We start from the raw sequence: 16740 nt of genomic DNA, 5'->3' as shown, positions 1-16740 counted from the left end.
AGTTGTAATGATGCTTAGTAAATGGTCATTAATGTCTCTGTTTTGAGTCATTTTCCTAAGTCATGAACTCTTTAAGTTTTCTTCTTCTCAGGGTTTCCACTAGTATAAATTATATACTGTCTAAAATAATTTGAGAAGCGGATGAAAAATAAGTTTGGGGGTTAGTTTCATTTATTTTTCAGGACTTGTTTCATTTTACATTCTCATTTACTCAGGAAGCAAACACTCTCTTACCTCTGCTAGTACTTTGATTTACAGGCAGTAAAAGCTGGATGCTCACTCCGTACTGTTCAGCAAAAGCTTTTGGTGCAAGTTTTCCAGAATTTATCTTATCTAATCCCAGAACAGCTGTCAGAGTCCTGCAAACTTCAGAGAGCACAGCCAGTCCATTGACATAGCTCAGTGCCACACATGCCTAGATGTGGATTCCTGTGCTGTTTGCCTTTTTCTCATAAAAGACGGGAGCCACATCCCAAGAGCTCAGCCACGGGGCAGTGTCCCCTGTCTGTCGGGTGCCGCGACACTGGGTTTTCCCCTGCCTCGGGACAGAGTCAACCAGCGCTGTCTGTGATCAGGTAGAACTGGAAAGACAGACGCCAGGCAAATGCCCCAGGTCCGGTCAGGGGCGCTCGGCCCTAGGGCAGCTCCGGGAGCAGACAGGAAGGCGGCTGGCCGGGGCACGGTGGGCGTGGCCTGTGCCGGGGCGTGGCCTGCGTGGGCGCGGTCCGCGTGGGCGTGGCCCGCGGCGCTCACTCCCTCCCTCCCTCCCCTCTCTCCTCTGTCGTAGGTGAGGCCGCCGCGGGGCTGCCGCCGCGGGACGGAGCAGCGGGCGTCCCTCAGCGCGGATGCGGCGGGCGCGGGGCGGCGCTGCCACTGCGGGCCGCGGGAGTGAATGAGCGCGGCCGCGACCCCCTGTCCGCGCCGCCGGCCGGCCGGCGCGCCTCGGTGATCGACCCCGCGGATTCCTGCCTCCTCGAGCCCCCTCGGCGGCCAATATGTGTCATGTCATCGTCACCTGCCGCTCGATGCTCTGGACCCTCCTGAGCATCGTGGTGGCCTTCGCGGAGCTCATCGCCTTCATGAGCGCGGACTGGCTGGTCGGCAGAGCCAAGAGCCGCGGCGGCGCGGAGCCGGCGGGCGCGGGGGGCGCCGCCGAGCCCCCCCACCCCACCCTGGGCATCTACGCGCGCTGCATCCGCAACCCCGGCGTGCAGCACGTCCCGCGGGACACGCTCTGCGGGCCCTACGCCGACAGCTTCGGCGAGATCGCCAGCGGCTTCTGGCAGGCCACTGCCATCTTCCTGGCCGCGGGCATCTTCATCCTCTGCACCGTGGCCTTGGTGTCGGTCTTCACCATGTGCGTGCAGAGCATCATGAAGAAAAGCATCTTCAACGTCTGCGGACTCCTGCAGGGGATCGCGGGTAAGTGCGCAGGGCACTTGTTGACTCACCTCGCTCCGCTCCTGCTGCTGGGGAGAAGACCCCTCCGCGGCCGGGTCTCCGCGCTGACTTCCTCTTCCAGGGGATGGCGCCAGTGGGTCCCTCGCCCAGAAGGGAGCCCTGTCCTGTGGCGTGGATCCCCGCGTGGCTCGCTTCCTCGGGGTCCAGGTTCTTGGGTAACGAGTACCTCTAATCCCACCCCCCCCCCATTAAACTAAAAGCATGCCAGTACATCTCCCGAGGCGGTGGTGAGAGGAGTCCCACCCGCAGGAGGCACTGTGCTAAGAAGGAAAGTGTAGCTGAGGTTCAGTAAGAAGTGGAGAGTCTGCCCCCCCACCCCCCCCCGGGATTTCAGCTTTGGGCAGGAAGACTGGCTGGGAAGGAATTAGTATCAGCTGCGCTGTGTTTAATGACGTTCTGATTTAAATTGCCTGTCTTCTGGAGCCTGACAGAATGTTCTGTGTTTCGGATCCGAAAAGGCAAGCTAACTCTTCCACTTCCTGAGAATTTCACACTAATGAGCTTGTTAGAAATGGGTAGAAAGAAAAGTATGGACTCTTTATAGGTATCCCCGAGGGAAGGCAGGAGCTGCAGGCAAAGGTCCACTGGCCAGCACTCCCCTAGGCTTCCCCAGGGGGCTCAAACGTGGGCCCTGACCCAAGAGAGCAGCAGTCTGGCCCCACTCAAGAGACACTGTGGCAGAAAAGCACACAGACACCGAGTTAGAAGACATCCCACAGAGGTAGAAGGAATGGGGTGTAACTTTGGTTTTCAGGAAAGAAGTATTCACCTTTTAACTAAGATACTCCAACAGGAGAAACAGGAATCCACCAGCAGCCCTAAAGAAGGCACAGGTGATTCCACCTCAGTAACAGGCTGAAGTCTAGTCAGAGAAGAGAATTCTCTCTGAGCCCCATTCCAGGGCTGCAAAGAAACAGTGCCCAAGTGAATGAACTCTCCCCCCTCAGCAGGGCTGCTCCAGATAAACAGATCAAATGACAAGGTTTTGTCCAAACAGCTGATAAGATAATGTTTTCTGTTCCTCAAATCTTAGGGGGCCCTTGTGTGCTGCATTGGGGGTGGTATGGGCTAGCAGAGACAGCCAGAGGCCTGCTCTACTGCTCTGCCTCCACATTGGCTCCAACCCCATTCAGACACCAGCACCCTGAAACTTTCTGTTCCAAAGTAACAAATCTTAGGACCCTCCTTTCTTTTCTTTTCTTTTCCTTATTGGTATTGGGGATTGAACCCAGGAACATTCTACCTCCAAACTATCTTATTTTTTTGTTTTGAGACAGAATCTCACAAGTTGTCGAGAGTCCTGAAACATTGTTGAGACTGTCTTCTCACCTGTGATCCTCCTTTCTCAGCCTCCCAAGTATTGCGATTACAGATGTGTGCCACCACTGCGCTAGGACCCTTGTTTTATCTACCAATATCAGCTGTACCATGAGTGACCCAGGCAATCCCAAGCACTTATAGAATCCAGCATTGCCAGGATTCCATTTAAATGTACCACCTTGACCTTAGCATCCCTCTTCTGAAAAATCGGGAGATTGGAAAAGATGACCTTACCTTAGATTTTTTTAAAAAAAGATTTCTGATTCTGTGACATTTATTGTCCCCTTTTGATTCACTTCTGAAATCTGAAGTCTGTCCCTTTGTGTTTGGCATTTTACCTCCCAGAAATGTTAGCTAAGAAGGGTTTCAGTATTTGGTTGTCTTTTTCTTATCAGAGAAATACTCCTCCTTTTTTCTCCTCAGTAAGTACCTCAGGAATTAGCTTAGACTATGAAGTGTTACTGAAGGCTTCTGAAAAGTCTAAATAAACATGTAGATAGAGCTGGCACAAATCTTACTAACCCTTTTGAAGAGCCCTGGTTAACCAGAGAGGAAAATCCGTTGGACTTCACCTGTGTGGAATTCATACACCCTTCATGATTTTACACCTTCGTTGCTGGTGTACAGATTAGAGACCTGGCTTGTCCCAGGGATTCTTCTCCTCCTGAGATATGTGGTGGGGCTCTGCCTTCTATCAAACCAGTGGCCATGTCAGCATGTGGGTAGGACATCTTTTTTCTTTTTTTTTCCAGTACTGGAATGGAAATCTAGGGGCATTTTACCCCTGAGCTACACCCCCCAGCCCTATTTTTTTAATTCTCTATTTTGAAACAGTCTCACTGAGTTGCAAAGGGCCTCACTAGCTGAGGCTGTCCTGGAACTGGGACCTTCCTGTCTCAGCCTTCCCAGATGCTGGGATTACAAGCATGCACCAGCACACCTGTCCTGGGGTAGGACATCTTGGTGCTCAAGACCACAATTGATTTTCATAGTCATGCAGAGGCAAAGTGCAGCTACATCCTTTAAAGACTGTTCATATTAAGGTTTTTTGTTTTGAGGTACTAAGGATAGAACCTAGGGGCATTTTACCTCTGAGCTACACCCCCCAGTCCTATTTTTTTGTCTTTTTATTTTATTGGTGGTACTGGGGTTCCTGAAAGCCCTTCTACCTTCGGGCTATACTCCCAGACATATATATATATATATTTTTTTCTTTTTTTCTTTTTTCTTTTTGGAAACAGGGTCTCTTAAGCCAGTGTTGCTGGTTTCAAACCTGCGCGATCCTCCTGTCTCCGCCTCCCAAGCGCGGGGATTACAAGCGTGCGCCACCACGCCCAGCGATCTTTTTATTTTTGAAACAGGGTCTCACTGAGTTGCAAGGGGCCTCACTAAATAGCTGAGGCTGTCCTCAGATCTCTGCCTCCTGATTGCTGGGATTATAAGCGTGAGTACATTAAGTTTTTAATAAGGAATAGTCCAGTGAATTCCACTTGTAAGGAGGTTAGTCCAACAAATCTTGTGTATCTTTGTTTATAGCAAGCGTGCAAAGACCAGCACGTAGATCATAGGTAGTGCTCATACACTATGGTGAGTTTTCCTGACTTCTCTACTCTTGCCTGCCTGCATAAGGCCCCTGGGAAGAAGAGTTGAGCAGAAGGAAGTCAGGGTATACCCACGGGGCTAATCTGCCGTTTGCTTTTCTCTTCCAAAAAGTCTGACTTTCCTGAAGAAATTTCAACTTTCTCTCCACCCTGTTACTTAGGCAGCATCTCAAAAATTCTGAAATTACTCACAATTTTCAACTGGCAGGAGGCAAAGGTTCCTGTCTAGTCAGTCTGCTCTCTGGGGGCCGCTGGTTTAAGGCTAAGCACAGAAACCCAGTAAAGAAGTGGTTCCTTTTCCCCTTGCAGCCTGGCCAGCAGCACGCCTTGAAGAGGAAATCCTGAGAAAGAGGGACTGAGCTATCCTCCACACCTTCAGGGTAGGGGAGGGAGGCTTTGGGCTCTATCCTTCCTGATGGAGTTTTACACCAGGCAATTCAAGCCAATGCAAGTGGCTTCCCTCGTCCTGGAATGGATGGCTGACCACACCGCCATGTCAGTGTCCAAACCTGCTGTGAGCACCAGGCTGTCCTCTCCCATGCTCTGCTCACGAGACACTTGAAACCACTGTGAGCAGGAGGCTGTGGCCAGAACACCACAAGCATTCTTCAGAAGCCCACTGGGGGCTGGGCTGCCTCTTACAACTCACATTTTCGTAAAAGTGGCATTTTTATAAAATAGGACTGGATAGAAACTGCATAATACCAGTATATTCCTTCACCACATAAAATTTCAAAGGATAAACAGGCCTCAAGGCTTATATGTAGCTCTCACTGTCTATAAAATATTAATCATTAAAATCCTGATATGGTGATTTTAGGAATGTGGAGGAATCTGCTACCTCAATGGAAATCCTTACCTGTGTTACTTTAAAAAGAACAGAAAGGCAACTGTTAAAGTTACCTAGATTTGCCTTTCAGGGTCTGGCCTACCTGGGCACCAGACTGCCTCCATAAACACTTACACACAGATGCCCTTGGTGTCCAGCACTCGCTCTGAGCAGTGAAACCTCACCTTCAAGTGGCTGTGAACGTTGACCAATTTACCTCGCCTCTTTGAGCCTGTTTTCTCACTTGTAAAATGGATAGAACAGTCTTACATATCTCAGGGTTGTTTCAAGAATTAAATTAGGTAACATAGGAGAAAGACTTAAGCACAATGCTTGCATACAGTAAATAATGGCAGCGGTATGGTACTTATTAAAAGTATTTCTGCCTTCTTGGCAATTTTAGTTTATTTTTATGTTTCCCAGAATTGCTGCATTCTAAGGAACAGGGATATCATTTATAGTCTTTAGACTTGACTCTGCTTTGTGATCATTCCCGGGCGCTTTAGTAGACTGGCTGTGTTGGAGCTGCAGGGTGCAGAGCAGTCCCCCAGGCTTTGGTGTGCTCAGGTGCGTCCGTCTGTCCCAATGATCATGTGTTTTAGAAAGCAAAAGATCACAGTCGCATCACAGGAAAACACATTTCTTCCTCCTGTCCCCCTTCCACTCCTTTTTCTGGAAGGAGTTTCTACAGTTGAGTCTTGATTGCAGGTGGCTTCTCAGACTCCCCTGGCAGAATAAATCACAGGCTGATTGGACTCCACTAGGGAGAACTTGGCCAGGACTTGGCAGAGCCAGAAACACACATGGGCTGGTATCCCCCTGGGGTTCATTACAAAAGCTGGGTAATCAGCCAGCAGGGCTATGTTTTCGCCAGCTGTCTTCCTTAGGTTGTGACCTGGATGTAATCCATGGTGAAACTGTAGAATGCAGAGATCCAGGTTTTCCATGACAGCATCAAGCAGTTTGTTTTTGGAAATGCATGTAGGGCTCTGAGACGTCCATGGAATCCCCAGTGACTCAGGTTTGGGAGAAAAGCCATTAAAATGAGCTCAGGGTTTGGCTCACTTGTGCTGGCTGGGACTGTTCCTCTGGGGTTGCCATGGGGGCTGGACTAGCACAGGAGCTGCGGGCCTGGCTGCCTGCTGTCTTCCGCTTCCCCTGTGCCTTTTTGCTTCTCAGGTCCTGTCGTCTCTCATGCTCAGTTCTCCCTCTGGCCTCTATCCACAAGGTTTCAGTCCCCTGGGATTGCTCAGCAAGCTGCCACGCCAGTCTGACCTACTAGGTGGCGGGTGGGCTGAGCTCTGTCCCTGAAGGGCAGAGTGGAGGGTGTGGTCCTGGGGATTGCTCTTTGCCTTGGTGGCTAAGGTTTTCTTGGATGTGAGGAAACTAGTTGAGAATGAAAGAGGGCAGTATGAAAAAAGAAAAGAATCGGAGAAGCCAGGTGAATGGCTTTGCCTTGGCTGCATGTAGAATAGCTTCCATCGTGAATCTGAGCGTGTACAAAAGTGTCAGTAGGCGTGTGGACTCACCAGGACCACCATCCAGGATTGGCAGTCTCCTAGGAAAAGTGATGTCCACAACCCAGTGTAGACCCAGGCTCCCTTTGGACTAGTTCCTACCCTATCCATTCACTCAAAGACAGATTAGCCACAGAAGAGAGAAATGAGCAAGGGGCTTAGGTTAGGAAGCAAGGAGCGCTCCACCGCATAATTTTACACCTGAACAACTTTCTTAACTCTTTGACCTTGCTTGCCCAACTTCAAATGCCTTCAGTTGAAGGGGTCTGAGGACAGAGGGAACATACTGCTTCCCCTTGTCACTGAGAACACTAGAGGCTTCTGGCCTCTAAAAGGGCCTCCTGATTTCTCTAGATGATGCCTGCATCAGAAATCAGGGCAGCTGTTCCACTACTGAATCAGTGTAAGATAGGACACAGATAGGACCCATTTACTAGTCCATCAGGCTTTGCTAATCCCTTGGTGTAAACAATGTAGAAATGGTACATGATAAGGCAGGCCAGAACTAAATTTCAGTTGAAGGAGCTGTTATTGGAAGCCTGTTAAGTGCAAAGATTTGTAGATTTGTGTCTACAATTACTGAAGTTTCTGCTTCCAAGCTGTGTTAGTCATCACTTTATAAACTGTACTCCAGAGGAAAAGAAATATCAACATGCATAAAGAGAATGAAGAGCTCAACCATATCATTAGATTAAAAACTACTGCCTAAAAGCAAAGGGCCAAGCAAGCATTAAGGTAAGTCTAGATACTGGGATCTGTTTTAAAAGAATCGATTGTAAGGATGAGAAGAAAATTGCGAACTCTTAAAATTCAGAAATAGCGATTAATGTAATAGCAAGTAATGTAATGAGATTACATTACAATTAATTAATTACAATTAATGCAATTAATGTAATGAAATGTATAAAATGATTTGCCATGGTTAACCACTTAATTGTTGACATAAATGATCATGGAGCCATAGATGATCTATGTTCCAGTTACATTAACATGCTGGGTATAGTGGTGCACACCTGTAGTCCCCGTCCTTGGGAAGCTCGAGACAGGGGAATCACAAGTTCAAGACCAGCTTCAGCAACTTAGTGAGATACTATTTCAAAAAAACAAAAAATAGTGCCGGGGATGTGGCTCAGAGGTAGAATACTTCTGGGTTCAATAGTTAAATGTGTGTGTGTGTGTGTGTGTGTGTGTGTGTGTGTGTGTGTGTGTTCACACACACAAATTACATAGATGAATAATCACTTAAGCATGGCTCTGAATACTGACACAAAGCAATTCAGGCACTGTTTTAGTAACTTAAGGAAATGGTGGTGTTCTTCTCTAGGTTGTAAAGCCATTTCAAAAATAATCTTTGTTTCCTGTGGAGAGCTGTACTATAGCAAATCAACCATGTTTATGAGTTTATTGTATATGATTTTCTCAGTAGCTTTCTTAAATGGCCAGCAACTGTTTTGTAGAAGACAGCCCCCATATAGACTAAATATTAAATATACATATTCAGATGAGTCTAATATTAAAACACTTTAAGATTCAGTACAGATATGTTTCCACAACCCAAAGTAATTTCACGTTAAAATGCAGAGTGGCTGTGTGTCCAGAGTGGTAGAAACCAACCTCCAGCACCTCATGTCCACAAGGTGGCACCTGATTTGTTGTAGTTGTTACTTAACACTATCTGTATCCAGTGACTTCAGCCGCCAAGAAGTTTACTTACTGTCTGAAAAATTTCATAGCTCAGTAACTTTTTAAAGTGTCTTTTAGTGTCCTATACACTGCATTTTGCTCATTTTTGCCAGTTTATCTTGAATTATCAAACAGGAGCTGTCTTACATAAGCCCAAGTGTCAGGTGAATAATGTATGGACAAAATATTTTAAAAAGTTCTCCTAGTTGCATAGAAGCAGTTTAACATCAGCTTCTTGCTCTGAATTGTTAAGCGATGCTTTATCACCAACGGATGTGAAGGAATAACCTGGATATTTGTCAGAATGTGTGTCAAGTTTTAGAGTAAGGTCATGTGCCTGTAAAGAGAGACTGTTTCGGGGAAAGGTCTAGGGAGGTGGCAACATTTTTACAGATTGTTTCCACAGACCCAAGGGCAGCAGATAGTTCCTAATTAATAGCTATTAATTCTGAGTAATTATAACAAATTTCCCTTGAGACCCTGGTTATGGTCTTTTACCAAGCCGACAAGCAGATATAATCCACTCTACAAAGCTACAAAGACATTCAAGCCATCAACCCAAACCCTTCTCATTCCTGCTAAACCCTCACCTCTCATTCTTGATCCGGTTCTTGAAGCAAAGTTCCTGAATGTCATGGCTGGACCCTGACCTAGCTTGTCCATAAAGTCTTAAAACTTAAAAAGTGAGATGCAGTAAAAAGAAGTTTGCAACTTGACTTCAAGGAGAAGCTAAAAAAAAAAAAAAAACTAAAAAAAAAAACCTCCTTACTGTTTACTTTGGTTCCTGCATAGTAAATAGGCTTTTCAGAAAGGTGACTCCAATTTAATGCAGGTTCCGCTGAGTTCCTCTGCGACCGCTCAGAAGGGCCCTAGACCAGGAATTGCTGCCTTTGAACAAGTGCTGGATCACTCTGCTAAATTCCTGAGTCCACAGCAAGACCAGAAGGGCTAGGCCAGTCAAGCAAGAGTCCATGGAGCCAAATGGCTTCAGTTTAAAGAACTGTCCTTCATTCTCAGAATATATCTTTTACTGTATTCTTTCCTTTCTGAAATGACAAGAGGAGATAATAGTCTTTTTTTTTTTTTTTTTTGGTGGTGGTACTGGGGTTCCTGCAAGCCCTTCTACCTCCGGGCTACACTCCCAGACTTATTTTATTTTATACTTTTTTAAAATTTGGAAACAGGGTCTCTTAAGCCAGCGCGGCTGGCTTCGAACCTGCGCGATCCTCCTGTCTCCGCCTCCCAAGTGCGGGGATTACAAGCCGTGCGCCACCACGCCTGGCTTGATAATGGTCATTTTTAGTCTCCTTCTATTAGCAAAATAAAAATTTGACCTCACAATGGTTGACTAACTAACTACCACTTACTTGTCATTTTTAGTTTTCACCCATGGAAACTGTTCTGGAGTATTACACATCTTCTACGCAGTTTTTTGTTTGCTTCTTTGTTCTTTTGTTTTTTGTTTTTTTTCCATGTAGAGTATAGGGAACCTACTGCAGCCTTGTCTTGATGACTGGGGACCATAACTGCGGGATGTCTCCCAAGTCCCTCAGGTGAGAAGCCTGTAGGTCCACAACATGCTCTTGGGGAGGAGAATGCCTGGATGCAGAGTCAGTGGCTAGGGAGCCCATGTGCCAATATGGTACACCCTCCTCAGGTCTTGAAGATGTCTGACACTGCCTTGGATACTGTAGAAGGAAAATGTCCCCACCTAACAAAGACCCACAGATGGCTGTGAGGAACTTTCAAGGTGACTTCCAATTGTCAGCACAGAAGATGAGTTCAACAAAACTGACAGAAAAGAGAGGGGGCGCACAGGCGAATGTTAACTGGCGCACCCAATCATTTCCTGAATCCATTCTCCAGCTGCACCCCCGAGGGAGGTCGCTGGTGCCAGACTCAAGCGAGATCACTGAGCATGTTATTCTGCTACTGGCAATGGACCCTTGTCCCACCCCCTGGTCTGTGGCTTGTCCTCGGGGCTGCTGGCAGGAGATCACCTTTTCTGTGGAACTGTGGTTGACCCTGTCCTTTCCCCAGGCTCAAGCTGCTTCTAGAGACCACCCTGCCTTTGCCGCCACCAGCAGGGGCCACCTTAGCCCTCCTTTGCCCCCCACTCCTGGCCTTGGCCTCTTCCTGCCTGTCATTTTTCTGCCCAGCTCCTGCTCTCTGTCCATGCTGCCTCCCTCCCTGGTGCCCGGGCCAGGTCCCGCCAACTAGCCATAGCCCCGCTCATTGGCTTCCTCTCCTCAGCCAGGCAGGGTTGGAAACAGTTTGTTTTGTGGCTGGAAGTAAGACTGGTCTCTAGATAACTGGAAATTTATTACCTTTAATCAACCTACTACCTTTTGCTGTGTGCCTCCCAACAAAGAATTATTTTCTGTGGCCTGGAAGGAGGTTTAGGTGCAGGTAGTTAAGTGAGGGGCCAGGCTTGTGGTGGCCCCGAGTGTGTTTCAGCAGGAACAGCATGGCTGGAGTTCTGCTGGCTGAGACTGCCGACTCGAAGCTTTTCCTCCAACTATTTCAAAATCCTGGTGAGAACTTTGTACATGGCTTTGCTTGAAAAATGTAATATAGTTGTTATCAAACTCACTTTTCATTAATTCAGAGTTCTCTATCCTCATGGAGTTTGCATTCAAGCTGGTGGGGATAGGACAGACAGCAAATAAAATATGTAAATTATATAGTATATTATTTACTGTCCTGTACCTACCAGCTTGAATGCAAACTCCATGAGGATAGAGAACTTTGTGTATTCTATTTTAAATGTCCCAGTTGCCTAGAACAGTGTTTAATGTGTAATATGTGCCTAGCAAAAATTGTTGATTGATTGGCTGATTGATTGATTGAATGAAAGGCGTGGCTAGGGCAAAAGAGGCCTGGTTATGTTTGGGTAGGGAGGGAGAAATTGTGATACTTTAAATTAGGTAATCAGGGTAGAATTATTGAGATGAGATTTAATCAAAGCCTTGAAGGAGATAAATAAATTGCCATATGAGTAATCCGGAGAAAGCATTCCAGGCAAAAACAGTAGCTAAAATGACAGATGAATGTGGGTTTTATGAAAAAGAGTCAAAGATGATACCAAAGTTTCTGCTCTGGGCAGACGTGAGACTCAAACTACCATCTGTTTAGACAAGGTCAACAGGGTGAAGAACAGAAAGCAAGCATTGAGGTTTGAACATGATTTTAAAGTACCTTGTCAGACGTCCAAGAGTCAGTCAGGTGGACAACTGGATATTCACATCGGGAGCCCAAGATTGGTGATTAGAATTCATGAGACAGAAGTATTTAAAGCCACAGAAACGTGTAATTGATGAGGAATGTGGACATGGAAGAGGACACATAACTGAGTCCCGGGTTCTCTGGGGACTGAAGGCAGGGCAGGTAAGGCAGAAGAGCAAAGGGCACCGAGACGGCAGAGCCGGTGCGATCTCCCATCCAGAGGCAGAACACTGCAGGGTGTTCAAAATATAGTTGCCAGTATCTGTCCTTAGTGTGTCTCTTATCTAGTAGCCTTAGTACTTGTTGAGCTTGATGACTGAAGCTAACACCTACTCCTAGTCCACTTAAAATGACTCCTGGTCTGTGTCCAGAATGGAGGTAGGATCCAGAAGGTCAACCACTCTTGCCTGGCTTGCCAAGTTCCTGTTAGAGACAGAGACACTGAGGGCGGAGGGATCTGTAGTGTCCACCTGGTCCCTGTCCACCTGGTCCCTGTCCACCTGGTCCCGCGCTAGTGAACTGAACCAGGTCAACACAGACTAGGGAACAAGCTCATCAGGTCTACAGCCTAAATCCCTCTAGGCACGGGGAGACCAGATAGGGGAAAAACAATGGGTGGAGTTTTCTTGTTCTTCAGAGAAATGCTAGAAGGGAAACAGATGTGTGACAGTTAGATGATCGCCTGCTGTGTTTCTGAATGAGTCAGTGGCTGTTTTAGAACTCTTTGAACTTCTGGCCTTGATTACCCAAAGTTTACTGTCACATACCCAACAGGTTTGTGATTAAGACAAAACTGTGTTGTCTGATTAGAATCAATGTTGATTCAGTAAACAGTTACCAAATAATAGCCATCAGGAGGTAAGCAGGATATGGGAGATTCTAAGAATAAAACTTTACTGACCCGGGTGGTAGCACATGCTTGTAATCCCCAATACTCAAGAGGCTACAACAGGAGGATCACAGTTCGTGGACAGCCTCAGCTACTTAGGGAGGTACTTTGCAACTCAGTGAGACCCTGCTTCAAAATAAAAAAAATAATATGGTTGGGGTGTAGCTCAGAGGTAGAATGCCCCTGGGTTCCATCCTCATTACAATAAAAATAAATAAATAAAGCTTTTCTGTAGACAAGAGGCTCAGAGTCCCACTAAAGGACCACAGTATTCCCAGATGTGATAATAATGCTTGGGTCTTAGTAGATAATTTGGTAAATAGTTGTTAAGTAAATACACAAAAATAATTGTCAATCTGGTGTGGCATTGCCCACTATTTGGGAGGCTGAGACAGGAGGATCATAGGTTTGAGGCTAGCCTCAGCAAGACTGTATTTCAAAACAAAAATTGAAAGAGGGTTGTAGCAAAGCAATAGAATGCCCTTGGTTCTAATTCCTAGTATTACAAAACATAAACAAGTGTGATAAAAACTGAAAAAGGCAATTCCTAGAGCAGTGGGGGCACAAAGAAAATAACACAGGAAGCAGTGACAGATGTTTCACATAGTGACATTTGGGCTGGGATGGGGGGTATTTCTAAGTGGTTGAGAACCCAAGGGGTTACCACCACTGAGAGTGCCTCTTTCAGAGAAAGAGATACATGTATGGCGTGACCCGATTCTTGGGTATCACCAACCTGAAAACGTGTTGAAAGCTATGAAAGTGGACTATGTCCACTCCTATAACCCTCCCTGGCCACTCAGAGCACCCTACAGGGGGGTAGCCATGGTGTGCCTCAGTGGGCATGCCTCCCCATGGCCTCTGTGGGGCCCACGTTTATCCAGAGGTCCTCGAAGCCTGCACTTGGCGGGCTGCTTGGCTTCGCTGTCCAGAGACTTTAGGTGTGTTCCGCAGCTTTAGAAGGTGCTTCTTGAGCACACTCCTGCACATGCTCAGCGCCGTGACTCACTGTGGCTTTCCCATGATGGCAGTCTGTTGTTCCTGTCCTTAGGAAAATCCTTTTACACAGTGAGACCTAGGCTGCCTGTAACATTTTGTCTGGAAGCTGTCTGCACAGGAAGCAGGGATGTGGTACTGAAGATCACGCTCAGTCACTCTACAGAGCAGTAACGGGCCCAGAGAGCTTCCTTTTAAAGCAGGAATAATATCTTCCTTCTGTATAAATGGGGGAAATCCACAAAGAGGCCTTGGGTCCCGCCCTCTGTTAGCAGATAGTGAGTGTGGCAACTGTGTGGCTGGCCTGGGGGAGAGAAGTTGGTGTCTGGAAGGCTGGGAAAAGCCCTGGGGTCTCCCCTTCCTCATGACTGAGGAGCAGTGCTGGCCTCAGCCCCTTCCTAGTGCCCCGCACACTAACACTTGAGCTGCTCATCTTCAGACCAGGTAAAGCGCTGCTCAGGTATCCAGCAATGTCTTGTCTTTCCAAACTGGAGGACTGGCAAGACCACAAGGAAGTTTTCTTTCCACTATAGGGGTTTGATTGAAACCTATGTTTGAAGGCCAGCTGTCTTATTCCTGGGCAGTGGTAGACATGACCTGGGATATGCTTCTGCAGCTGGTCTTTTCCCAGTTGGTGCTACAGGTTAGGAGGCAGGACTGACTACTCTTCCGAGTGTGTTTCATTTGTTTTTGTTACCTTCTGTGCCTCAAGCACAGTTCCTACCTTCTTGGAGCCCACAGGTGGGAAAAGTAGCATTCCAGATGTTCAGTGAGCAGGACAGCTGTGAGGAACAGAAAAGTAGTAGCAGGCATGCACTGATACAGTGATGGGGTAAGAAAGATGGAAGTGGAGCTCATTACTGTCTACTCCAGGCCAAGTCCACTTAAAAGCATCCAGACAGAAAGTCCTTTGAAGTTTGCAATTTATTTCTAAACATATACTGCCCCACCCATGCAGTTGTTTGTTGGCAAAAACTAGCAAACACTCCTTCTGGGCTTACCTGAAGCACTGACTATCAGGTTAAGAGCTGCTCTCTTTCTGAGCCCATCGCTTACATTTAACCAGGAGGCCAGGTGGTTCTGCAAATTGCCTTAGACCAGAGGTTGGCAAATTCTTTCTGCAAAAAGCCAGACCATGAATATTTGGGGTTTTACAGGTCATGTGGTCTGTAGTAACCACTCAGCTCTGCTGTTCTGGCATCAAAGCAGTCATAGGTGGTCTGTAAGTGGCCATGACTATGTTTCAATATAACTTTATTTATAAAGCCACATTTGGCCTGAGAGCCTTAGTTTGCCAACTTCAACCTTAGACTCAAAGGGAAATGTTTACTGCACTAGGAACCTATTGCAAAGAAGTAACAAGGCAGTTTGCTTTTCTAGAAAATATGAATTCGTGTACTAGTGGCTAAAAATACTAATAAAGTGACATTTCAGGAGAGATGGGTTGCATGAAATGTCCCTCGCAGTCTGTCGCAAAATGGACACCACTGTCCAAAGCAAGCAAGTCAAGCAGCAGAGGCAGCAGCTCTAAGCAGGCTGTAGTTGAAGGGCACCGAGGGATTCACCTCTTTTCTCTCTTGTCCCACAGGCCTGTTTCTTATCCTCGGTTTGATACTCTACCCTGCTGGCTGGGGCTGCCAGAAAGCCATAGACTACTGTGGACATTATGCATCTGCCTACAAGCCTGGAGACTGCTCCTTGGGCTGGGCCTTCTACACGGCCATCGGTGGCACAGTCCTCACCTTCATCTGTGCCGTCTTCTCCGCACAAGCAGAAATTGCAACCTCCAGTGACAAAGTACAGGAAGAAATTGAAGAGGGGAAAAACCTGATCTGCCTCCTTTAGTTTGGAAGAGACATGAACACTATTTTCTTGTATAATCTTGTGAAACAGTCCTCATCATTTGAATCAAGTGGAGAACTAGCCTTTACCTATCCAAGTCACATTCCACAGCTCGGGGCCTTAGCAGGACCAATGGGAGGCAATGGACTTGAGGGGCTGCAGTGCAAATTACAAGAGACAGAACCTGAAAACCTGTATCCAAACCCTGGGGGCGCTGGTGGAGTCAGGTCAGACACCATCTCCCCAGGGCTCAATGAAGGATAATGGTCTGAGTGTTAAAGCAGCTGATCCTCTGATAACAAAGGAGACAATTAGCTGGCTCTGCAGGCCATTCTGAGGCAAGTCTGTGCCCCACAGTCCTATGCCTGTGAGCATCCTTGCCTCAGTACGAGGGTCTAGGGTTGGTGTTTGGGTTTTCTTCCTAATGTTCCCAGTCTCAGCTGAAGACTGAGAACTTACTGGGGATGGGATGTATGCTAAAGGCCACAGCCAGACACTGTCTCTTGCCAGCTGACTGAAAGGGTCAGCAAGGACAGTTGTTGAGCCTGCTGTGGTTCCAGGGTAAGGTGGATCAACTGAACTGACACTCTTAAGATTTTAGAGTTTTTTGAGTATAGAAAAAGTAAGGATTTGTACAATCATATGAGAACAAAAATACAAAACCGTGCCAGTTGAAAACAAAGTATTTCTTCTTCCCAGCAACCAAGCTGGTGCCCACACTGATTAGGATTGTACCTTTACTGCCAAAGGAAACCTCACTTGGTTTGGTTTCTCTCTCCTAAGGACAGGGGTCTCCAGACCACCTGTGGCTCATTCAGGTGTTCACTGGGAATGGTTGTCAGAATCTCAGCCTCTGGGGGAGACCTTTTCTCTGACCATACTATAGTCAGCTGGATTGCCAAAACCATCAGAAGCAGAAAGGTATTTCTCTGCAGAAAACAAAAAACAAAAAACAAAAAAAACTAGTCACAGAAGTTTCTCTAGTTACTAATGCTGACCCTGAAAGCAGACTAAAACATTAAAATGCTGCAAATGAAGAGTTACATCAAAGACTTTATACCCAAGAAAGCATGGAGTAGAAATGTAATGCAGAAATAGGAGCTAGATGAACATCTCTGACCACGCTTGTTTACAAACACAATCAAACACTACTATTAAAAGGATTCAGGGCCTTTAGTTTCCATAATTTACCAATGTATTTGATTCAGGAATATTTTAATCAGAATGGCCAAAGTAGCCAAAAACAACCTGATGAGGCATCATGTAATTTCAGGATTTGATAGAAATACTCCTTAGCAACTGAAGCATGTGAGGCCAACCCGCCAGATTCCTAGAGGGATTAAAAGTATAGGTCTCCTTGGAATTATGAATCTACTC

The 16740-nt window shown here is 46.7% G+C and overlaps 1 protein-coding gene across 1 annotated transcript; it reads left to right on the top strand.

The window, feature by feature from the left end:
- Positions 1-995: 995 nt before the first annotated feature.
- LHFPL2 (LHFPL tetraspan subfamily member 2) lies at positions 996-15366 on the top strand (the record flags this gene model as incomplete). Its single annotated transcript, XM_080706134.1, has 2 exons — positions 996-1422; positions 15110-15366. The coding sequence occupies 2 exons, from the start codon at positions 996-998 to the stop codon at positions 15364-15366; spliced, it is 684 nt and encodes a 227-aa protein (XP_080562260.1).
- Positions 15367-16740: the final 1374 nt, after the last annotated feature.

The sequence above is a fragment of the Muscardinus avellanarius genome, assembly GCF_963383645.1.
Source record: "Muscardinus avellanarius genome assembly, chromosome: 1".
In the NCBI taxonomy this organism is placed as follows: Eukaryota; Metazoa; Chordata; class Mammalia; order Rodentia; family Gliridae; genus Muscardinus; species Muscardinus avellanarius.
Note: the sequence above shows the minus strand (reverse complement) of the source record. Positions and strands in the feature narration are given on the sequence as shown.